Source organism: Polypterus senegalus, chromosome 17, assembly GCF_016835505.1.
Source record: "Polypterus senegalus isolate Bchr_013 chromosome 17, ASM1683550v1, whole genome shotgun sequence".
NCBI lineage: Eukaryota > Metazoa > Chordata > Cladistia > Polypteriformes > Polypteridae > Polypterus > Polypterus senegalus.
In genome coordinates, this window is record NC_053170.1 from 80646748 (window position 1) to 80672673 (window position 25926).

General features: G+C 38.6%; 1 protein-coding gene across 4 annotated transcripts in view; it reads right to left on the reverse strand.

Annotated features, from left to right (window-relative positions):
• LOC120517926 (receptor-type tyrosine-protein phosphatase U-like) overlaps positions 1-25926 on the reverse strand; it is a 1019277-nt gene that overhangs the window by 671581 nt on the left and 321770 nt on the right. For all 4 annotated transcript variants that reach the window (XM_039740445.1, XM_039740444.1, XM_039740443.1 and 1 more), the window contains exon 2: positions 17565-17693. In XM_039740445.1, the coding sequence (XP_039596379.1) occupies positions 17565-17693 (129 nt within the window). The remainder of the gene's footprint in view (positions 1-17564; positions 17694-25926) is intronic.

The window sequence follows — 25926 nt, forward strand, 5'->3', positions numbered from 1 at the left end:
TGCTGGCGGTGGGGCAGTGTGGCATCGCCCAGGAGGACCGGAGGAGGGCTTGTACCTCCTCCAGACCGTGAGGGGGCGACAGCCCTGGTTATGTTGGGGGCCACGGGTAAAGGGCTTGGAAGCCCAGCCCTGTAGGGACCCGTGGCCACTGCCAGGCGGCGCCCCGGTGTCTGTAGAAGTACGGAGGGGAAGAAGACAGGGGACACCCGGAGGGCTTCCGGGTGCGCAGCCGGCATTTCCGCCACACTGGGGCATGTCTTCGGAGGAATGCCGGGAAGCAGCTGGAGCCCATCTGGGTTCCTATTGAAGAGAGACGGAGCTGGAGAGAGGACTGGAGGCGGCCAGGAGAAAGGCTATTTGACTGTGGGCCCTGGACATTGGGGGAACGGTGCTGGAGGCACTGGGAAGTGCACTGACTTTATTTGTAAATAGTACTGTAAATAAAACGTGTGTTGGGTGAAATTAAGATGTCCGTCTGTCTGTGTCCGGGTTCAAGTCCACAATAGATATACAGATACCTGTCATTATGTGTGTTATCTAATAAATGCACCATTTGTAAACTTTAGGCTTACTTGCCATTGTAAATTGGGTATGATTATATATTTTTTGGGTATTCCTCATATCTAATGGTAGATTGGAATCATGATGAATTATGTCAAAGTTATTAAATGAGGCGTTTGGTGCAGTTCTGATTCTGACTATCCCTAATTTAGTTATTTTCATGTATTATCCTCGGGTTCTGTCTATCTTCTTATTCAATGATTTTTATATGCCTCATTAGAGTTATCTTTTGTATTATATAGTATATACCATAGTAATGGTGGCTATTTGGACATACTAAACCTAGTACATTAACTATGATATGTGTCTGTTTTAAATTTGTTGTCCTTTATTTCATAAATGTGTTATTACTTTTATATATGAAGCCAAAGAGATCAGCACAGCTTTACACAGACAGATTCCATTTGCTGCCTCTACAATCCATTGCACTGTCTATATTTTCAGTTTTTTGATATTTTGCCAAAATGTACAGCACCCAAATTATAATTAACAACGCCGTGGCAAGCTCTGATTCTACTGATCTTTCTACCCGTCTAAACGCTAATGGGATTCAATCAGTTCTGACTATTAACACCATATTAGTTTGCACTCTGCTAAGCAGCTGCTTGCTTCTTAGCCAATACTACTTTTGAATGCCTTTAGGTAATGAATGTATATAGAACAGGACACAAGGTCTTGAAATCGCTACTATATAAAACTTTTGAAATCTTCTGCTCACTTGTATGTGAAAATGTATTTAGCAGACATGGCAGGGTTTCTTCAATTAATTGCCAGCACACTCTTGTAATACCACAGTTCAATGGCAAAAAAGCTTGAAGCTTTCAAAGTGCAACATACCAGTTTTAGTATAATCAGAGGCAGACTACACTAAATCACTCCATCTTATGTAAGGCTGAATAAAATGCACAAGTAATAGGGCTAAAAGTCAGTAAATCTTGAATGTATATATTTAATCCCTATTTAAATTTATCATGAAACTGTATTAAACAGAGAACCCATTTTAAGGAAGTAAGTAGTGCAGACTCCTGCCCTGGGCATAACTCAGTGAGCTTACTTGCTGCCTTAAGAAGGCGCACTTTGTCTTGATGGGAGTAAGATGGGATTGCCAGAACTCTGTAAACTTTTTACTTTTAAGTTAATCTTAAGAAACTAAAATAATTAGTTATGCTTTTGAAATGCACATGTATATTATCTTTACATACAGATAATGAGTTTTAAGTGCATGTTTAAAAAAAATATTGTTTTATAAATGTGATCACATTGCGTGTATCTGTTCCATAACTATGCTGAGTACAGCACAAGGTAAGCTGTGTGTATACAGAGACAAATATACTACAAAATGTTTCTTTTCTCTCCGTAGAAGCAACTTAATCTTCAGAGTGCCCCAAGGCAATGTGCAGGAGCTTGATTCTGTTAATTATATTTTACAGTTTCCAGGTGTTGTGTATATTATTAAATGTGTTGTTTTGATGACTGTGCATGACGAGTGATATTTAATATAAAATGATAAACAAGGATGTTAATATTATTATGGTTAAAGAGTCGTGTTTATAATATAAAAACTAGATCCGTCAGTCAGTCATTGTCTAACCCACTATATCCCAACACAGGGTCACGGGGGTCTGCTGGAGCTAATCCCAACCAACACAGGGCGCAAGGCAGGAACAAATCCCGGTTTGGGTCCAAGCCCACTGTAGGGCAAGCACTCACACACACACATACACTAGGGACAATTTAGGATCACCAATGCACCTAACCTGCATGTCTTTAGACTCTGGGAGGAAACCCACACAGACACGGGGAGAACATGCAAACTCCACGCAAGGAAGCGAACCCAGGTCTCCTTACTGCGCCACCGTGCCGCCCCATGAAAACTAGATACATATGTATATTTGAACATCAACACTTTATGGTGGTCTGTGGTTAAAAGCAATGAAACACTGCCTACATTATACCAGGGGTCCTCTTCAATGTTTCACTGTCCCTGTCATGTCTGTGTGACGTTCACAAAATCTCCTTGTGTCTGTATGTATTTTTCCTAACTTGCATTTTAGGATAGCATACAACTCCCAAATGGTCCTGACAAGCTGTGTATGTGCTTAAGTGTCCCGACAACAGACTGCCACCCCATCCAAAGTTGGTTCTTGTCTTGCCCTGATGTTGTTGAAATTGTCCTTGTTGACCATTAACCACCTACCAGCCCAGAAGCATGCAGTAACTGGGTTACAGAGGTTAAGTTGGGTGGTGTATTGTGTTCGATTTGTAAATGTGTTTCACATGAATTTTGCTACCTAAGAATAAACTAGGTTGAACTGAATAAGCTGTTTAGATAGAATAAAGCAGATCCCCACTTTGCTAGAACTTGTCCATGCAAACATCACCTACCCAATGATATGCGATGCTGCTCATCCTGCCCAGGTTTTACTCGTACCACTATGATCAGTTTGTGCATTTACTGGCTCCATTTCTCTGGCTAACTGTTATATGGAACCATTTATAAACCCCTACTATGAATTTAGAAAATGTAAGCACTAACACTGCAGAATACATGCTTATGTTTGCTAAGCAGTGCAGACCTGTAAGACACCGAGATCTTCTGATGACAGTTTTCTGCTGAACTAACAACTGTTCCAGTGCAAATGTACCAATCCTGTGGCTCCTAGTCTCTTTCTAGTTTTGCTCATTACACCCTGCTAATTACAATACTTAAAACAACACTGAAGGCACATCTGTTGCTCCTCTAAGTTTCACAAATGGGCTGCTCTTATAATTGATATCAGGCCTTTTCCAAATTGTTCCTAGTCTAACTGCTCCAAACTGCCACAGTCTTGTTGTAACTTGTTGTCTAGGTTGAAATTTATAATACCCTTGAGGTTGTCAGTTTTGCACTATATTATAATTTTATTAATCCAAGCCAGGTTGAGTGAAGTTTACTGTCATATGTATACTCAGTACATGAAATTCTTACTTGCACAACTCTTCAGAGCAATTTACAAAACACACAATACAAATAAATAAATGCACACATAAATGCATGCATTCATATAACAAAAGGACAAGATTCAGTATCTGTCTGGTTGCTATTGTATGTCTGTTATAAGCCATTTGGTATGGGACTTGTAAGAGCAGTACAAAATGTTTCTGATGCACCATCTGTTGGAATGAGAAATGCAATGCATTTTATTACTACATGCCTTATGAAATGTATTCCAAAAGATGGTGCACTGCAAACGTTAACGCTGAATACATCCAACACACTATAACTGCTTGATGGACAAAAATGAGCTCATCCACCTTAACAAAAGGACAAGCGTTTGTGTCTGTGTATCTTGTTTCCGTCCAACTGCTATGGTTAGGAAGAAAAAATTAAAAATAATCAAAACATGTAAAAGAATAAATATAAAAATACCAAATAGGGGTCTACAAATAAGAAAATTGGTCTTATCAGCCTATTATTCTGTTGTCCAATGTTATATGCCAGCAACAGCCGCCTCATGGTAGTGACTTTCTTGTACCCACTTAGGCCACATGAATGAGGCTTATATCTGTAACGCAAATTGCTAATAACTTAGTGTGGAAGGAAATGGATGTGTGAAAATAATGATAAATTGATATGCATGTTTGGAAACCAAAGCACCAGCATGCCTAGGCTATAGTCACTATAGCAGGCCAATTCGCTAGTGATCACTGGCGCATTTTCCCAGCAAAACAGTAGTAAGTAAAACAGACAAATGTATGGTATGTGAAAAGAAAAAGGCCATCGCAAGGGAAATATTATTATACTAGAGCAAATGGATAATCCATGATTCAAATAAAAAAAACATGAGGTCTACATTGATTACTGTATTTTGACCTGTCTTAGAAGGATAGTGCAACTAGTACACACATAAAAGGTATATATAGCATACAACAAACACATACAGTATAAGATATTTAAATTCTTGCGACTGACTGTTTGGTAACCGTATCGCTTGTTGGAAAAACTACCCCTGATTCTGCTGGTGTGAGTGTTGAATATGTAATGTGATTGTTTTCACCATGCTACATCCAGGAAAATAAAGACAAATGGGCTTACTGTCATAACACATGCTGAGGACAAATTTGAAATTACAATGGCATTGTTGTAAATTTTGACAGTGACAGTGTTCAATACAAGACAGAAGAGCCCAATACTTGCTGTAAGTTAAAATAAGAGGAATCAAACTGCAAAAGACAAATGGAGTCATTCTATTAAGTTAATGTTATGTTAAACTGATATATTTTAAGTATTTACTTAGTTATGATAAAATATTTGGCAGTATACTGCTACAATATATAGAACACACAATAATATCGAATAGATAATGGTAAATTTTAACCTTTTTCCCACAAGCTAACATTTAAATGAAATACTCTAATTTATTTTTTGTCATTCTGAGTGGAGACTCTGTCTTTGTTCTACCTTGCAGTTGACAAGGCATGGGGTAAACAGTTATAAACTGTAACTTGTACCCTGTAACGCTAACTTAAATCTTTAACTGGAAATTTATTAGAACACACTATAGTTACTTGCTGCAAGAAGAGTGTAAGAATTACAGTGGCTTCCTTTGTGTGTGTATGATAGCTTTTTTCCCCAATTTTTTCTGATTTGTTTTTCTTTACATAATCACTAAAATGTTTAAAACAAACCTTTTTTGGACTGTAGATTTTCTTTTGCTCTGTGTTTGAATTATAGTGGACCCTAGCTTGTCAATTCAACAGCTTCTCAAACTTGGAAAAAGATGCTGCTACACTGATCATTAAACAGTCAGCAAGACCTATGAAGACTGAATAGAAATGAAAGAAATCATTTAGTTTGCACAGTAGCACTGTACGGTACATGCTCAGATTTCAATAAGAATAATGTGATGGTCTTTCGCCAATAAAATGACAATTTCACCTTTCAAACAATAATCATAAAATTCTAAGGTTCATTTTATTCCCGGAAAGCTGAGCAGTCAATAAAAAGCTTGACAAAATATTCCCAATCTTTACAAACGTAATGCTAGATCAGAGCCAGCAGGAGGGCCGAGACTCAGTAAACAGTGCGTGGAGCTCATGCTGCGTGGGCTGGAATTATCAAAAACAAAGGCTGCTTGGCACATGTACACTACACAAAACAAAACAAGATGTCAGAGTAATGGGCTCAGGCTGAAATCTGCACTGTTGTGGAGCAAGAGAGCCTCTGCCTGCATTGCATTGCAGAAAGAGACTCAGTTGCTTAGCTATGAGGACTGTTTGCTTGTTATGTGATGGGAAATGTGACAGAGTCAAGGGAGAATCATTCGATTTCACTCAAACTCCTTCATTACATTGGAGTCAGACTTTATTGCCCAGTGCTTACTTGCAATATCAGGTAAGACAACTGTGAAAAATTATGAAGACTCTGGACGAGACATCTAAGCTGACAAGGAAGACATTACATTGTGAACAAAGTAAGAAACCTCAACTGTTTGGCCATGAGTTACAGTTGCACTATCAATTGTGTCAACACTAAAACCCATACATTTCCTAAGACTGCCTACTTCAATTGCAGGACTGAGCATAAGTCAGAACACCTCTCGGTCAAACTGCACATCAACAGACATATTCATACTCACTCAATCAGCGCCTTTATTCAGCTTTGCAGAAATTAAAAAAAAAAAAAAAGCTTGCAAAAATAAATAACAGATAATTTACAATATCATTATCAAACCCCTAAATCAAATTCCGTGTCATGAGGAGGACAGAGCCTCTTCTAGCAACAGCTGTGTGCAACACAGGAACCAACTCTGAACAGGACACCAGTCTCTTGAAGATTCCACTACCAACACATGGGAAATTTAAAGTCACAGACTAAATTAACAGATACTTTTCTGTGGCTGTGGGAGTTAAACTGGAGTATCCAGAGCAAAATGACCCACAGACAGGAAAGCAACATGAAAACTACACGCACACACAGAAGATTCCAAAGTTCCATGGATAAAAATACTACCCTTTCATTCAACTGCTATTAATCTTTTAAATAGATTCAATTTTAAAAAACATCCACAGGCTCAAATACAAGATAAGCAGTTAGCATCTGAGTTAATCAAGTCTAATATTAATTTTGATAATAATTTTTAAGTCAATATATTTGATTTAATGTTTCATCGTAAGTATTATGCTCACAGCTATATTTTATGTATTTGTACTAAGTTTATGTTTGGCTACAACAGCCATTGTTAGCCCTTGTTGGTGCATTTTCAATGTAATCCTATGGTATCTCTGTAAAACCAGCTGACAAAGCACATTTCCCTCTTGGAACAACAAAACTGAAATTAACTAAGGCACATGGTTTGAACCTAAGAATACAGAATTTGTGAAGTAGCAGTGATAATAACTGTACCAATGTACCATCCTACCTATATTTTATAAAAATATAAATACAAAATTTCACAAAATGAAATTAAGCGATTGGACATTTAATATAGCAGCAGTCCTTACAATGATTCTTAAGACTCTATAATCCTATCCACATGGCAGTACTGAAAACCAGAACAATGTTATTCCTACCAATAAAAAAAGGGAAATGTTTAATAATGGTGGTGAGCAGAAGAAGAAATTTGAAAAAATACACACAAAAGATAATTCTCAGAAGTCAATCCTACCTTTCATCAAAATCTAATTGTAGTTGAAGCAAAAAATAGACTTTAAACAATACAAAAGTACTGTACTCTAATAAGAACATACAGAAATGTATTTTGATACATCCACAAATGCAGATAAAAATGACCCTGGAACTTGCACTTCTGGGTCGATTACCCACCAACCTGGCAACAAAATCTCCACAAAATGTTGGTGCACATGAAACGAAGATGGCATCAGAAAAGGATGCAAAAATTTCATAACAATCTTAGAATGACATTCTAGCAAAAACCAGTAATAGACCTGAATTCTGCAATCTAAAAAATCTATATTTACAAAGCATGAAGAACAGAATAGGGAGAAAATAATGCACAAAACGTAATAATGATTACAAATCGTCACAACAGTCCACTTGCACAGATGTACTTGGTATTCCAGAATCTCATCTGAAGGATTTTCAGAAAGCAAAAACAAGCTAATTAAGACAAAAGGGGAAAATAGTCAAATGGATAAAAGAGAAACAACGAGAGCAATTCTGTATTACTGAGATAAATTATTGAGTGAAAAGGATCAATACATACTGTAGATGCAAGCATAAATACTGGCAGCAATCAAAAAGTGAGATGAATCATTACAGACAACTTATGAGTCCTTCTTAGAAAAAATACTGAAGTGAAAACCAAACAAGAAAAAAAAAATCAGTTCACCAAAGTAAATAAATAAAATGAAATAAAAACAAATAAAACATAAATCCCTCATAAATAAGAAACATTTGTTCAAGTTCATTTTCAAAGTTTGTCATATGCACAGTAAGGAAACACGTTTCCCTGTACAATGAAATTCTTTCTATGCTGTCCACACCAAATGGCAAAACTAATGTATAAAGATAAACATAAATAATAAGTAGCAGATAGATAATACTGCGGTGGGCTGGCGCCCTGCCTGGGGTTTGTTTCCTACCTTGCGCCCTGTGTTGGCTGGGATTGGCTCCAGCAGACCCCCATGACCCTGTAGTTAGGATATAGCGGGTTGGATAATCGATGGATGGATGGATAGATAATAAGTAACAGAGGCAGTATAAAAATAGAATAGGAGTATAAAGTGTAATTGTGCAGGTAGGTGAGTGATGGACAAGTCAAATACAGTTGTGTGAGGTAGATAGAATGAGGTGGCCCTTGGTTATAAAGTCTAGTGAGTTATTTAGGAGTCTAATGGCCTTGGGAAAGAAAGAGTTCTTTAGCCTGGAAGTCCTGCATTTCATGTTTCTATGCCTCCTGCCTGAGGGTAGAAGTGTGAACAGTTTGTGCAGGGGGTGGGTGGGGTCCCTGAGGATCAAGGCAGTTCTCCTACGGACTCTGCTGCAGATGTACATGCTCTGCACACAGGGCAGTGGGGTCCTGGTGATGTTCTCAGTAGTCTTTACCACTCTCTGCAGGCATTTGTGGTCTATAGCAGTAGTGCTGCCGTATATCTACATTTACTATATTTTGTAGATATGTAAATATGTACTATGTAATGTAGATATACAAATATTTCTTATATATTTATTTCTTTCTTATATATCTACTCTATGTATGTATATAAAATCTACAGCCTAAAAGTGCAACGATTTTATGTGACTTTTTATGTCACATTTTTTGTCATGCTTTAAATTGGGCTTATTTTAAAACCTACATATATATATTTGGTATCATTCTTTTCAGAATTTATCAAACTTTAATGTGATACTGTTAGATTTTCAGATTCTTACTCCGTTTTTAAATTATAAACTAAAAAATATCAAGAACTCACATCCCGCGAGACGAGATTTTGTGCCAAAAGATTTAACCACGCCCAGGGCCAGAAATAAAAGACTAAGAGTAGCTGGGGGGAAGAAGAGCAGGGACACCCAAAGTGCTTCCGGGGATGCAGCCGGCACTTCCACCACACTGGGGCGTGTCGGTGGGAGACTGTCGGAGCACACCTGGAGCACATCCGGGTGCTTATAAAAGGGGCTGCCTCCCTTCAGACAATGGCTGGAGTTGGGAGTGAGGAAGACAAGGTCTGGGAGGAGGCGAGGAGGCGGCCTGAAGAGAACAGAAAGTCATTCAAGGTTGGCCTGGACTTTGGGGACTTGGAGGGGGTTTTGGGGTGTACTTTTGTAAATAAATGTGTGTTGGGTGACGTCAACGTGTCCGCCTGTCTGTGTCCGGGCCGGTCTCCACAATATATATATACAGTATAGATAGAATAGATAGATATATACAGATAGAGTGGAAGTTCAGCCCGGACACAGACAGGCAGACATCGATGGCTCAGACACACATGTATTTATTTACACTATTTACAGTCCCAATAAAGCCCTGCACAGCACACAGTGCCCCTACACCAGATACCCTTAAGTCCAGGCCTCGCAACAGTCCTTCCTTTCACCACCTCTGCTCCTCTCTCCCGAGCTTTGTCCTCTTCCTCCTGACTCCCGCTAATGGTTTGAGGAAGGCGGCCTCCTTTATACCCACTCGGACGTGTTCCAGGTGCCCTCTGACGTTCTTTCTGCAACACTTCCTGGTGTGGCAGAAGTGCGGCATGAGCACCCGGAAGCAGTCCGGGTGTCCCTGGTAATCCTTTTAGCAGCACTTCCCAGGTGTGGCATAAGTGCTGACGTCCAGAGTTCCTCAACCCTCCGGGCGCCTCCTGGCAGTGGTGTCAATTTATTTCATATAATCATTTTTGCCTCAAAGATCACCTGCTCTTTGTGCATATAAAAAAAAAATGTGGAGATAGGGCTGTCATACTCACTAATTATGGTGCTGGAAAGTGGCAACTAGAGTTGTGCTAATGAAAGTCAAAGAAGCCTTTGTGTAGTTGAAAAACAATGATCGACGCGCAGCGCAACATGCAGATCACGCAGCACTAGCAGCCCCGGTTGGGGGAGAATAACTCATTCACTACAGCTTTATTAGTGGCAAATATCAAGAAAAAAAAAAGAATGAAATGAAAATAACAATCTCTTTAAATTGTATATCTGGATAACCAAACCTAGGGGTTGGCAAGCGAAGCAAGCAGGGGGCAGAGCCCCCTAGTTTTTATCATAAAAGAAATACTGATCAGTCTTGAAGACTAAGAGAGCATGTATATAAAAAAACATATCAAAGTCTCTACCTTTCACAGGTGGGAAAATGATCTTTAAATTAATAGCTCGGAAAAGGTGTGGAAATCAGCCATACGTAGAATACACTCTAGCTCTATATGCGCAAAGCATTCAATAACTCAACTTAAAATCTTTCATTGATCACATGTATTGCATTTAAACTTGTCCAAAATATATTCAGAGCAAGACTGAATCTGCGAGCATTGCAATCAAGCCCCAGGCTTACTGGGCCACATGTTTTAGGAGGGCACCAAATGAACATAAATTTGGACAAAAATCTTTGAATGCTCATAAGACAGCCTTGATATCCCAATCACTCATAACCCTTTGCAGGCTGTGTTTGGTGTACTCCTAGATGGGCTTAAAGTGGAGAAGGACAAATTGATTGCAATTGCCCATACCACACTACTAGGAGGTGGACTTATCTTGCTTAACTGGAAGAATCAGTGGTTTTTTTTTTGCACAATTTGAAATTGGAAAAAATCAAATTCTTACTCAAAAGATTTCTTCCCAATTTTTTTTAAATATGGCAAGATCTAATTAAATAAATTAGAATTATCATTTATTTTGGGAGGGAGGAGAATATTTTCACTTGTTTTTCTTTTCTTTTTTATTTTCTAACTATTTTGCCCATGCTCTTGGTTCTCTTTTTTATCTTGGTTGAGGGTTAAATTCTGTTTTGTTAGATTTTGTCTAATTTTGTTTTTTTTCTACTTTTGACTATGAAGTCATCTCACGCAGGTGGCACAGTGGTAATGCTGCTGCCTTGCAGTAAGGAGAATATGAGTTCATATCCTGGGTCTTCCATGTGTGGAGTTTGCAAAGTGCTTTGAGTAGTGGAAAAAGCACTATATACATGTAAATTATTATTAATATTATTATTTGTTCTATAGGTTCTACTTGATTGAATGTAACATTATTTTCTTCAAATAAAATAAATAAAAATGTGAAAAAAATAATTCCTGTCTTTTTGGTTTCTTAAGGAATTTACTTCAGATTAAGCCACAGTTTTCAGCCTGCAGGCCTTTGCTTGAAATGAAAGTCTGATTTGTCATGACAAAAGAGGTCAATGCCAACTTTGTCCTACACCAGTTAACCACTTCTTTCAGTTATTACCAGAAGAAAAATGTTACATGCCATTCAAAAACAAAAGCTATTCGTCATATAAATAGTTTCAAACCTATACCAGCCATTTTTCACAGTCAAAAAGGATTAATGCACGTCTTTACTGTTACAACCCCACCAAAACGGTAGCTTTATTTTATAGTATAATATTGTTTTTTCAATTATAGATTTAGAATACAGTCTTTGTGGAATTTTCCCACGTGTGGGAAGATTGGTCTCTGGTTCTCCTTCTGCATCCAAAAGATGTGCATACATTCCAGATTTGTTCCATATGACCCGAGTGGGCCCTGCTATAAACCAACGCCACTGTCAGGGTTGGTTCCCATCTTGTGCCAAGTGCTACCACAATAGGCACTGCCTCTCAGAGACCTTGACCCAGTTAAGAAAGTCCCACAATGAATGGATCGATGTATACTGCTATCTTTTGCTGCAGTCATATATAAATTCATGACACTGTTGGTTATTGAATATTTTGCAGTCTAATTTATATTTACTATTATATTTATTGGTTGTAACATCAAGGCAAATTTCTGGCAGCTATGATGCTACACAATAAATGCTCAATTTATTTCACCAATCCACTCCAATAACAGCCGGAAAATGCTTTTGTGTGATAGCTGTTAAGCTCCATAAGCTTGGAAGAGGTTCATTGTGTTATCAGAGATGTTTCTGCACACACAGTTGGTGTCATTGGAAAAAAGTCCCAACATTACAACTAAGAAGTAATCAGCTCATATAAGTATGCCAAATTTTTTCCACAATAATGAAAAACAGGAGAAGCTACAGGTTCAGTTGACTCAGCTGAATAGAAATTTAAATCAAAAGCAGAGCTGGCACCAACTGAGACAGCAGGGAAAGCTCCTCTTAATACGTCAGCGCATTTGTCACCTAAGATTTGCAGAAGAGGTGTATAATCGGGATGTCCACAGAAACTGCTGACACATGCAACTACATAAATGAGAACAAAACAATCTTATTGGTTTTTGAACACACCCGAGAGCATTTCATTTTAACAGCAAATCTCTTCAGTTTATAAATGAGTGGAGAACTTTGATGAAGAAAAACCTCGGGGTTGCTCTGACATGATTTGTGGCAGTGTCCTTTCTAACAGAGACTAAACCTAAGGCTTCTGTTCAGAATTCAGAGTCACATTAGTAAAGCAGCACTGCGAACCTTCAATTCATGTCACACAGTTAATTCCCCACACCAAAAGCAGATGGGCCTTTTGTTTGCTTTTGCTTGTTATCGTGTAACACAATCTTAGCTTCTACTACAATAGCATTTGTAAAGCTTTCAAATACTAGAGGTCAAAAAACAGCAACAACCTGCAACAGGGAATGTGTCTTTTGCACATTTATAGCTTAATAAATAAGAGACTGCTCAAAAGCAGCATACTGTCTGGCAGAGGGATTTTCATAATGGTGTAAAAAGGCTTGTATGCAGTGAACCCTGGCCTTTTCACTTCACTACAATCATTAGACAGTATATAAGCTCTGAGAGCAACTAGAGGATCATCAGAAAATGCTGCTCTAATTCAATTTGCCAGTATTTATTCATTAGTCTATTACTAGGAAACACACAGACCTCAGGTCCTTAAATAATGCTGAACGTCTGCATTTTGACAAGACAGCGGTTGTTTTCACCATAAAAAAACACCTTCTTAACTGCAGCTGATCTACTTTTTCCTTCTTCTTATTACAGAGTTCTTCATCATGGTCAATGATCACTAAACAATACTTATACAAGATTATGAATTCAAATGACATATGTATTGTGTAGGTGGATTATCAATAAATGGGCTTGCAATGATTGATCTTTTCTCTTTATTATAAAAAAACAAAATCCTAGGAGGGAGACGAGACGTGATCTTCTTGGAAGACAATTTGACATCATGTGAGAGACACTTTAACGTCATGCAAGACAAGGCAGTGAGACAACATTAAGTTCACGGACATCTAACCTAGCAGTTGTTGGAATGCTTTGGGTAGACACACTTCATGTGCTCTCAGCTCTTAAAACAACAACAAGCGACAAGCAGAACACGCAGCTTGGCGGCAGTAGCAAGCCAGCAGATGATCCAACTGCTTCTCCTGCGAGAAAGTGATTTAACCATGCCCGGGACTGGAAATAAAGGACTATTGTTTTTACAAAAGTTTTTAAGTAAAAGTGAAAATAATGCATATGTAACAATTCCCAAGAAAATAACAACCTCTTTAAATTGTATATTCGGTAAACCAAACCCGGAGGTGGGCGAGTGAAACGAGCAGGGGGCAGAGCCCCCTAGTATTACAATAATCTTTTCTGTCCACTAGTAAGATGTTCAGCAGATGACACTGCTTTTCCTTCACCCATCTCACTATGTTAATCACTTTACTTTTCCAAGGCTGTCATAACATAGATTTTTCAAGTGAGATACATGACAAAGTAGTGAGTGTAAAAATCATCATTAGCACTGCAACTGGTCAAGTGCCAATGCTGGCAAAGGAAAAATGCCACATCATGCCAAATGCAGTTTAAGTGCAAAAACTAAAAGTTAGGAGTTAGCCAAGATTTTTTTTCCTGTCCATTTAAGACATGCATTTAAATACTCATTCTAAAATGCACACGTAATGAAAAAATATGATGAAAGTGTTTAACCATTGTAATGACAAGACATTTGTTCAGTCTCTGTGAGTTTTATTTCAAATTCTGTCTCATATACCACTGTTAAACTTTATGCCATGTTGTTTGCCCAATGTGGCCGAACAATCATGTTGGTGGAAACGTGCCGCAAAAGTACAAGTACTTGGTGATTGGACAATGCAAAGAAAAGGTGGTGTTGTATGGATGGATTTCTGCATTCAAGTCGCTAATAATTTAATATGTGCATTATTCTGCCACAAAATAAGAGTTCTGCTAGAAGCACAAATAGCTTAGAGGAGTGTGGCTGTAGGTGTTGTTTATTTTTTCACATGTCCAAAAAAAAAGATTTCATAAATCTTCTGCATTAAAAAGCATTTGTCACTGCCATGGTTTTCTTTATTGCTTATTAAGGTTAATGACAAATGCAAACCTCTGTGTGTGTGTTGTTTTCATCTTTGTCTACACAGAGGAGAGTTCATCTACATATGAAATATCCCTGGAGCCATACTAACAATAAAGAAAAATGCAATATAGAACATTTATAATCTCAGAATTATCATGTGAACACCAAAAGGGAAGGAGGTGGTCTCATGGTTGATCTCTTTCTGAAACCATCAGGGGAGTTTATGATTTAGTGGTCTTTTAACTGTGGATGAACCCACTTGGTGATGGAAATGACATGGGAGGCACAGACCCAAATACACCCTGGCGTAAGGTGTTAAAGGCTACGCTATGCAACTAGACCAGTAAGTCTAGGGCCAGGAAGTGAGTTGGGGGCTAATAAAGGGAGCTGAGATGAGAGAGACAGGGTGAGAAATAAAGAAGATTAGAGTCAGTGAACGTATCCAGGATGTTATAACCTGGAAAAGACACAACACCTAACAGACTGATACATAAACTCTGAACCATTTATTTATATACAGTACTTTTGAGTATCCACTCCGTCCCACTGTATCATTTCCTAAATAAAAGTAAATTTTTTTCTATTTTGGATGAGGAGAAATGTTTGTATAAAATTTGTACAGATCTAAGTTTAATGCACAGTATGTATGATTAAATTTGAGACTCGTTCATTCCAATAGAATGTAAAAAACTAATTTGAAAAAAAAAAAAGAAAGCCTTTAAACAAAACAATGATTTTTGGTAATTCACACCTTGTATTCATATAGTTTGACTCTGAAATGGCACAATGGCTATGTGGTTAAATTAAGCAATTCTAGGCTCAGTCTGAGATGATTTTCATTTGCATAGAATGAGCAGCTTTGAAATTACAGTACATTTTGCATACAACTCCCCCTACTTTATAGTCCTAAACATAATTGGACAATTGACTTCACAGCTGTTCCTAATCAGGCAGCTGTGCTTACCTGAAATCTTACAACATGCAGAACGGAGTCATCAACATGCAGACTTAGCTTGTGCCTTTGGAGTCGGCTGCTACTGTATGACACTCTAAGCACCAAACAAATGTCAATGGCAGTTTTAAAGGGGAGAAATCAAAATAAGGCAGAAAATGATCAGAAGAAGTATTTTTCAAAGCTAATAGTAAATAACATGGAAGGCTGGAGAAGATCTCTACAATGGATGACCTGGGCAATGCTTTCAGTTTCATCAAAGCAAAGCCGTCTTAACCATAGTTCAGCACATGAAGTCAGCCGTGCAGAATGTAACTGAAAATATACAGTAAATACACCTGCAAAATCTGTGAGGGCATAACAGAAAGCTAAAGAAATCGAGCACATAAAAATAAACCTAAGCAATGGCTCTGTAGAGGTAAAACACAAAAATATGCTTAAATGATGGAAATGGTGAAGTGGGACAAACCAAAGCACGCCACATTCTCTGTGCATCATCATGTAGATAATATTATTCAGCTTTCATATGTTTATGTGTTACCACTGGAAATTGCTTACTGCTTAAGCCTACATCACATTAGACAACTTTTCCAGCGATTTTCAGTCTTAGCTGAAATAAAATCAAACATTTTTTATTTTATTTTTGATTGGGCTCTTTGAATGTTTGAGTTGAGAAACAATAAGCATTCGTAAGGCAGTACAATGCACAGAATGTAGCGATGAGGAGGGTGAACGCATCATAACTACAGTATAAACCCTTCACAAAGCATTGGTACACCACCAGCATGTAGGGGTTATGGACCTCATAAAAAGAAGTGAAGCTCCTCTGTCTGGTGTCTCTCGGTTTACATAACACTACAGAATGTAAAAAAGAAAAAGGAACAGAGATGGCGGCTGAACTCACTTCAGCTGTTAACAATCCATAAAGCGCTGGCTCCGATAAGGAACATGCTATTGCTTAACAGAAATAGTGGCAAGCATGACTGTGCAGGAAGATTGGTGCTCAGTTGCTAAATGTGAAATGGGCTATGATTTTCAGTTGTGTAATTTAGCATAGTACAGCAACGAGTTCATCAACTGTGGTTAGCAAATTTGACATAGCCCACAACAAAAAATCATGCAATGTGGCATCAACTTTAGTATCATAGATGAGACCGCATGGCTGAAGAGGTTAACCAAAAGAAAATTCTTACTGCTCAGATATAAAGAAATGACACCAGACAAATTAGCTTCAATTTTATCAAGTGATGATAGCTCTTAAAACACTGACTTTGCTACTGCAGGCAAGATGAATAATAAGTAGCACTCTCCTGACATTCAATGTTAATCTTTCAATATGAATGACCGAGTAATCCATTTGAAATAGTGAAAACAAGAAATAGAACATGGACACAGTTTAAGTATAGTAAAGTATCATGAGTAAGAATATCTAGAATCTGATAACATCTATAGGTGCTTAACCATTGGTGGCTACCAAGTACTTAATTCAAGCAACTTATTTTAATGTCCAAGTACCTTTACAGTTCACTGTATACTGTGACTGGTGCTGGCCTAACATGATAGTGTCAGGGTGAGAAAAACTGGAAGTATTTTCTTTCAGCCAAAGATCGCAATACAGGGGAATTCTGGTGTTTGATAATAAGATGCTGCTGCTACAAGAGAATCTGACTGCTCAAGAGTGCAAGAAGCCCTTCAGCTGCCAATAAGGAGCTGTTAGAGAAAGAATACAGAACTCTAGAGTCACTACTCAGCTCAGAACTGGAAGCACTTCCAAATGGACATATAAAGCTAGGAAGTCATGAGTCTGGAGGTTTGACAGCGGCAAGGAGTCCCTGGTCGGGGTATAATGTGGTCAGTAGTACATGAAAGGTGAGTTAAAATAGTACAGGATTGCTCATGCACATTTATTGCATTATTTTTGTATATTTCATTTCTCCCAGTAATACTATTCCAGTTCTTATATTTTGTGTTTAAAATAACCATATAAGGCTGCCCTGTCACACTGCATACTGTATATAAGTATTTGTGTGTGTGTAAAATACTATAACAACGCTATTAAAGAACGTAATCATTAATGACTCACTATGATGGCAGGAAAAGCGTGCACTTTATGCCTTTAAGAAGCTCTCCTTGTTCATAAACCTTACCATGTAGGAGATCAGAGGTTGATGGTGGTGTCTCATAGATCCTGACCAGCTGCCAGTCAAAGTCATCTTCCTCTCCTTGGCTGTACTCACAGAGGCTAGGGTCAGAGTCTTCATCAAAGGTACATCCACCTGCACATGAGAAGAGAGGTGAGAGTTCAGATGAGTTACCATAGCAACACATATTGCATCAGCCTAAGGCTTCTAATAGAAATGATTTCAGTAGTGTTTAACTATCTCAGCACTGTTCTGCTATTAATCAGATTTAAAAGCGTTTAAGGACATGCTACGTATTACCACATCTAATTTACATGTATTACAGCACTGTAGACAAAAACGGAATTGTCTATGTGGTTCAAACTGTAGAAATTCAAGTAACAATATGACTGTTGTGATTCTGCCTGTTCATAAAGCTCAAAAAATGGTGGCAAGCCTCATAATAAAAATCCATGCCTTTGCTCCACTCTGGATTTTCACCTGCCAATTAGTCCTCACCCCTTTGGACCTCCTTGCCCAAAACTAAAGATGCAGGCCTTTGGCCTACACAAACACAAATGAGGAAAATTGCATTTAAAGACAAAAATATTTTCACAGCAAGAGATATTAAAAAATTAAGAAAACAGAAGCAGAAGCACAAATCACATGTAAAAGTGGAAAACAATAAAATTAAAAACAAGAAAAAGTACCTTACAATGTTATTAGGGGTCAACATCAGGAAATCACAAAATCTAAATAAAGCACAAAACCACAGTACAGAAACATATCTCAACGATGAAACAGCTGTAATAAGGGCTACTTTTTTCTGAAATTCTGCTAGGGGAGGTTCACCATAAAGTGGACAAGGCAAAAAACATGAAAAACAAATAGATGCTTTAACCTCCTTGGCATTTACCCTGAGCTTGACTCAGGCTCAGAATTCTATGTAATTACAGTTAAGTCACACTCAGGGTGATATGTAATGATCTGCTTTACTAAATAAAGATTGGATTCATTGATTATTTTTTCACATTTATACTAGGGAATGGAAAGCGCCCTTAGTTTAATAAAAAAAAAAAAGCAAGGACTTGGTCACAGGACAGTCTAAGAAGTTTGAATAAGACAAAAGAAAACTAAGACACCAAAACCAGAATGATAAACAGACACAAAGGTCCTAATTAAAAAACGATTGAACTCGTTAAAACCTAAACAAACTGGAACTTTTCAACTCAGATTCACGCCAGAATTATTTATTTTTTTGGTGGGGATTCCAGGAACGCACCCAGCCTTGGTCTGAGCCGCACACACTCACCGACAGAGACACAAATCAAACAAATGTCTGAAATATAATAAGTGGAAAATCAATTAACAACAACAAAAATCGGACAACCCTCCCCTTCCCTGATACAAATATCACACAACAATCAACCCCCGACAATAAATACTCCTGACAATGTCCTTATCACAGTACCAATGTGGCAGAATTGGATGAAATGGTATGGAGTAAAGATGACGATGATGATCCCGGGAACAGCTTCCGTAATAAATGAATTAAGCAGTCCTACCAATAGTCCCCAGTGGCGAGAGGTGAGATTTGTGAGAGCACTCCCTCTGAAGATGCACGACAACTAATCTACCACTATTCACAAGACATGCAGGCATGAGACAGTCCATTCATCCTTGTGAGAAACGATCCAGGGTATAAATGACTTCACAGTCGTTACATTGGATGGGACAGACGGGATACACAGAAACACAGACCTCCCATTTTGCTTCTTCGCCAGCCCCTTTTCAAGTTTCCTGCTGGCCCTTCTTATTCAAGCAGCCCCTGCACCCGTTTCAGACATCCAATAAGGGCAATACCCTTTGGGGCTGCTGGGAAATGGAGTCCTTCCAGTGGTAGCACTGCTATACCTTTAACAGGCAAGTTAAGATGACCTCTGTGTTCCATGACTATCAATAAACATACTGACAGCAAACAGTATAACCTTAGCCATGAAAAATGGTCATAAAAGGTTGCAGAATATCCAAAAGATTCATAACAGTTAGCAATAAAATTAAAGTTGACAGAGTGAGCAGATCAGCTATGGCACAAGATGACTTCATCATACTTAAATGGGCAATTAGAAGTGAACAAAGGTGTAGGAAGAAAAATCTCTATCCCCTGTGGGTCTTATGCCAACTTAGCTGCTGGAGGCCAAACCTGAACTTGTTGTCATGTTGGATGTCAAAGCACCATAGGAACTCTGCATGTGTGGCTAAGCATTAAGGAAACTAGAATAGATTAAAAGTATGCCGACATGATGCAGTATGAGAGATAAACATATCTTCTCTGGCTATGATATAATGTGCAAATGGAAAGACCAAAAATTGAGCTGGGCTCTACATAGAAATTAAATCCTTTTAAAAAGTACTTTCATTGTAGGATTGTCTTATACGGCATGTATTTCAGTGTTTAAATGTACAGTTCCAAACATTTCATTCCCACACAAAAAGTAGCATGCTTAGGATTCACTGGGATGAGGTAGGCTTTTCAAAGAAATATGCTCGCTGGCTCCCACACTTGTGGTCGACAGAAAAGAAATGGGCCTGTGTGAAGTTTGCCAAATGACTCCTCACAGATTTTGAGAAGGCGCATTCAGTGAAGTTTAAGTCAATCATCACTGGAGAAAGTTTTTTTGGTTTTACAAAATGGTTCCAGAAACCAAGCAACAAACCATGCTTAGGTCCAGAAAAGCACAGGAACCACTGGTGAAAGCATGGCACCTGAAATCGCATATAAAAGTGATGTTTATAATTTTCTTTTCCATGGACAGAACTGTGGAGGCCATCTCAACTGACAAATGACAAACATTGACTTCCAAGTTCTGCATGGAGATGTGCGTAAAACAAGTTTTTGAAAATCTTCACAGAGGTCACCACTGTTTCGCACTGAAGACGTTCAAGTAATTCTTTCTCCAATGTGACAATACACTAGCAAATCAGAAAGCCAAAACTGTCCTCCAGTGCTTCTGGAATCAACCTTGTCAAAGCCCCATCTTATTTCTTGGATCTAGACCCTTGTGACTTTTCCCAAAAATTAAGGCTTCCATGGGGGGAAGACCATCCAAGACCGAGACGTAGTCATCACTGGTGTCGAAAATGAGTTGAAAAAGTTGAAAAAGCAGATTTTTCAGGACTGTTTTTAAAAAGTGGATCCACCGTTTCAAGAAGTGATTGAAAATTAATGGAAATAATGTTGATAAGTGTTGAAGTCTAAGTTTAAAAAAAAATTCAGCCAATTAACATTTATTCAAAGATTTGAAATTGACTTTTGGCACTCCCCTCATATTGTTCACATTTATGGTGACAAGATGTAGACAAACTGGTGGATCATAAGTCATTCCACCAAATTGTAAGAGTGAACACAATGTTATAATATCAATGAACAAAAGATAGCCTTGGCAAATAAAGGTCTATGTAGAATAAGCAATGGCAAAACATTATTGTAGGTGTGGCCATGTACAGCTTTCTATGCTGCTTGCAAAGTTTGGAAAATAAAACTATGGTACATAATGTAGAAAGCCAATATTGTCACATCAGTTGTTGAGAAAGAGACCTTTGTTTGTCCCAAGGGGAAATTTAGCTTTTATAGGATCATATGGTTATTGCATTTGGTCAGAACTCTGGCTTCAGCATTTTTAATGAGATAGTAATTTGTGCAGAAAGACAACAATATATTTTTTGCAGAGCCCTAAATCACACAAAGAATGACTCAATTGGCTTTAATTGGCTCGATTTAACTTTTGAATTTATGTTTGCATCCCCTACTAATATTATATTTGAAAATGAAGAAGTTAAAATTCAAATTTTTGAACCACATACTGTGGGTGAACAAATTGAACTCAAAGAAATAAGCTTTTAACACAGTTGTAACAAAGGCGCTATATAGGCGCCTGACCCGACACAGATGGGCACAGGAGGCACGTATAAAATAAAAAGACCTATGAGGTACATCTTCCCCATAAACCCCACAGGCACAACACAGTCCCCCGTGTACAAACACACAAAGTAAGCACACCACACTCCTCTCTTCCAGCACCACCATTCCTCCTCCACCCAACTCTGGCCGCTGAGTGGTGGTTGCTGGCTCCTTTTATTGGGTACCCGGAAGTGCTCCAGGTGCTTGATTGCCAACATCCGGTTGCACTTCCAGGTGTGGCGAAACCAGCGCCCAAAAGTACTAGCAGCTCCTGAGGCAGCATCCCCTGGCGGCACCTGTGGAACCCAACAGGGCTGCACAGAACTCCAAACCCATGAAGCCCTGGGGGATTCCGAGGCACCACTGCAACCGAGGGAGGCTGCCATCTAGCGTCCAGGGGGAGATACTGGGTTTCCAATCCTTGCCCCCAGGGAAATATGTTGCAGGGGCGCCCCGGCCACCTGTCACACAGTGCATAAAATTTAAATATAAATTGAGAAATTTGTCTTTATAAATCTTATTTATGCTGTAAATGTGTCCACACATTTGAGGCTTAGACACTCGATTGACAATCCAGGGGTTGGGGTATCCCACAAAACATCAAGTGCTGCAAGGAAATGACACATGATCACCACTAACTAATGAAAAACAGTCAACAAGCTTTGTCCACAGATAACAGCTGCATTGCAGTTCAAAAACAGACGTGCCGTACAATTAAAATTGCTATATTACACTCTAGACCATCAGCAGGAGAGATGGACTGAGTGCAAACAGCAGGTGTTGCGTCCATTTCATTCCTCCTTCCTCCCAGAAGGCAAAAATGTCAATCAATCCCTGAAATCAGTAATTTTTTATGATCAATGGCTGGCACAGAAGTCAATACTAGATCTAATTTTTCTCTACAAATCACTGCAAGCTCCAAAATCCATCCTTTTAAAGAAAAGATATTTACCTTTACGAGTGCTTTGTCCATAGCAAGAAACTGGTGAGAATGTGTATTTCTGCAGCACATTCACAAATGACAACTGCATGTGCAATGCTTATTTTTTTTTAATATTACAGAACAGTAGCACAAACTAATAAATGATGACACAAACTGTAAGACACAGATTGCACCTCACTCATTTTTGGCAAATCACGACATAGCCTTCTTCTTTGTTGCACCCCCTGAAATGTCACTTCATATGCCTGGTTGGGAACTCCAGTTCTAAGATGATAAGAAGAAACTCCCAAAAATGCTTGCAGGAAAAAAATAGAGAATCGCCAGAGAGAGAGAGAGCTATAGTAACCTAAATTAAAAGCAATACAATGAAAAACTGCACTTTCATAAATGAAAAAAAAAAGTATTCCAATACAGCAGAGAATCAAAGTTCAGCTAATGACTGTAAAAGCAGCTGATTGAGGATGATGGGATAACTTGGCAGGATCAGATATTCAAGTTAACAAAAAAAAACAAAAAACACAGATGAACCATAGCTAAGGGAAGTAATTCTAGATGCTACATAAAAGCATTGAAATGGTGAGTTAAGGAAATGGGGAGAGACTAAAGGGAAATAGCATAACCATACTTAGGATGTCAATTTGGAATAAACCATCCAAACCTGCTACTGACTTTTAACACAAGACTGTATGAGACAAATGGATCATTCACCTTCTACAGCAGGAGACAATATGATAAGGACCTCATAGGCCAAGCAGTATAAAGTCTGCAAACTCTGGAAAGGCAGGCCTCAAGTCAAAGCCATCTGATCCTCCTTCTGGCTCGGCTCAGGAAGCTTGGAACACAGAGGGCCAGGCGTCCTTGCTGCAAACTTTATGAAGCAGCAACGCAAAGTCATTAATCAAAAGCACACTTTCATTTTTCATTGCAGTTGAAACAATAGCTTTATTCAGGAAAGATAAAGAGCAGTAGCGGTTTAGAATTTGGCCCCTTCTGCGCTGAACACATATTATCTAGTTTACAGAATCCACTATTTCATTATGATAACCTCCCTGATCTCATTTCCAAACATGTCCTGAGAGTTATTACCGACAAGGGCAATAAGATATCTGCTGCCGCTTCTATTACAGTGAGAGTGACAGGAATGGATGATAGCCTTGCACTTCGCCAGCTCTCTTGCAGCAAAAGCATTACGCTTTTCCAAGTCCAGGGACTCGATCCCATGTTATTGAAATCATGTATCACAATTTGATGAATCCCTAAAGGTGAAATGTAATTTAACCGTAACACATTTAATAGCCAGCACCATTGAACGGCTTGATGAGTTGCATTCATTGAGTCTAAAAGCCCTATAGTCACACAGAGTACTTGGGCTAATTTAGCATGGTGTGTTTTTAGGGCTAAAGAAGAGCAACAGGTGACCTGCAAGACCACTCTCTGGCTTAAACCATGCTGGCCTTGCTGTTTAGCTGCGAAATGAACAGCTTACATGCTTGAAGCCAAACTCGGCTCAGTGGAGCTTAAGATAGACAGCTTTTCCTCTTCATTGTTATTCTGTTCTTCTAGCAGGCAGTAAAAACCTCAGATGACTTTTTAATGGCTAAGACATACATTTTCGTAGGGAAAAAGTAACAGTCCTATCCTTGTTAAAATGGATTGAGCTGCTTCAGTAAACAGCGACCCTGGTAAAAACTGGCTTCATGAATTCAGAGCAACAAGAGCCGGCAGAATCGAGCAGTTCATCTTTCTCCGTGATGGTTTATGTGTGCTGCTACTGAAGAGGCATATTTATTTGGAGGACCACTAAGTGGGCACAGTTCCTGCTGAATCTTCCAAGCTCAAGTTGGGTTATTAAATTCTAACCTATAGCTTTGAAATACGAGCATGTGCATTTTTGAGGCTGCAGTAAAGATTATTCCGTTTTCCTGTCTACAGAAAATAAAGCTAAAGAAACATTGCTGATGTTCACAAGAAAATAAGAATGATACTTTGAGACAAGGGTCTTTCAGCAAGAAGATTGATTTACTGAACCACAATCTAACAAGATAAGCTTTTCTCAAGACCACCCGATGAAATCAATTTGCTTTAACCATTTAGGTAGGTATTTTTAAAACATCAGTCATGACATTTGTTGACATTTTCTTCTTGCTCTCTCACCCATTTAATCTCTTACTGTTAGTTCATCCAAACTCAGTCATTCCTCAATCAACCTCCCCCAATTTCTTCTCATTCTCTTAACTTTCCATCATATCTGTCTTTTTCTGACTTATAACTTTTCTCTTTAGTGTTTCAAACAAGAGCTTCCTAGTCATTCTGGCCACTTGGTCTTCCTTCTACATCACTGCATTTACTCAATCCTTCCCATTCCATGGTTTACACATGATCTTTTCCATTTACTCATCTAATTTCTTTTTTGTTCTCCTTGATTAATCCTGTAGCCCTTTTCAATGACATGTTTTTCAATCAAATGTCTCACCTCTGCACCTTCACTCAGTCTTCTGCAAATATTACTCATTCCACTGGTTCCTTTCACCATTCTTATCCATTCAAACCTCCAGCTCCACCTCATGACCCGTTTTATACATTCCTATCCATGTTCACTTGATCCTCTTTACCTTTTCTTATTCTATTGCACTTCCCCATCTCCCCTTACACAACCTCTCAAATTTAAGCAGTTTCCTTAAAGCTTTGCCTTCCTTTCACTAATTTAGACTTTTTGAAGTCTTGCTAAATCACTTAAATTTCTTTGATTTACCTTTTCTATTACCTTCTTGCTCACTTTTTTCTTTTACTTACCTGGGGCCTCATGTATAAATGGTGCGTACGCACAAAAATGTTGTGTGCGAACGCTTCCATGCTCAAATCGCGATGTATAAAACCTAAACTTGGCATAAAAACACTCACATTTTCACAGTAGCTCATACCCTGGCGTACGCAAGTTCTCCACTCAGTTTTGCAAACTGGCGGCACCCAGCGTCAAAGCAGTGCTACTGTTCCAGTGTGGTTACCCTTTCTTTTTTAGATCCACATCCCTGACACAGCTTTATCATATACACTGAAACTATCTGCACATTATTTATTAGTTTAAGGCATTTGATTGTAATTAATCTGTAACAATAAAATGGTCCATGGAATGGCCAAACTATTCTAAATACCACAACTGCTTTAGTGTTTTTACTTTCACTGCACCTTCTTCTTCTTCTTTCAGCTGCTCCAGTTAGGGGTTGCCACAGCAGATCATCTTTTCCCATATTACTCTCACTGCACCACTCGGAGTATTTATATCACTGTATATGAGTGGGGAATCACAGATCTACAGCAGCTGATCAGAAAGAGAATTATCGGTATACAGCATCAAGCACATGCTGCCTCAGCCATGCTGTCTATTGAACTGCTCTCACACGGCAAACGCTTCAAAGCCTTTCCTGTACGGACATCGCGGTTCAGAAACAGTTTCATCCCAAGAACTATAAATGCACTCATTCAGT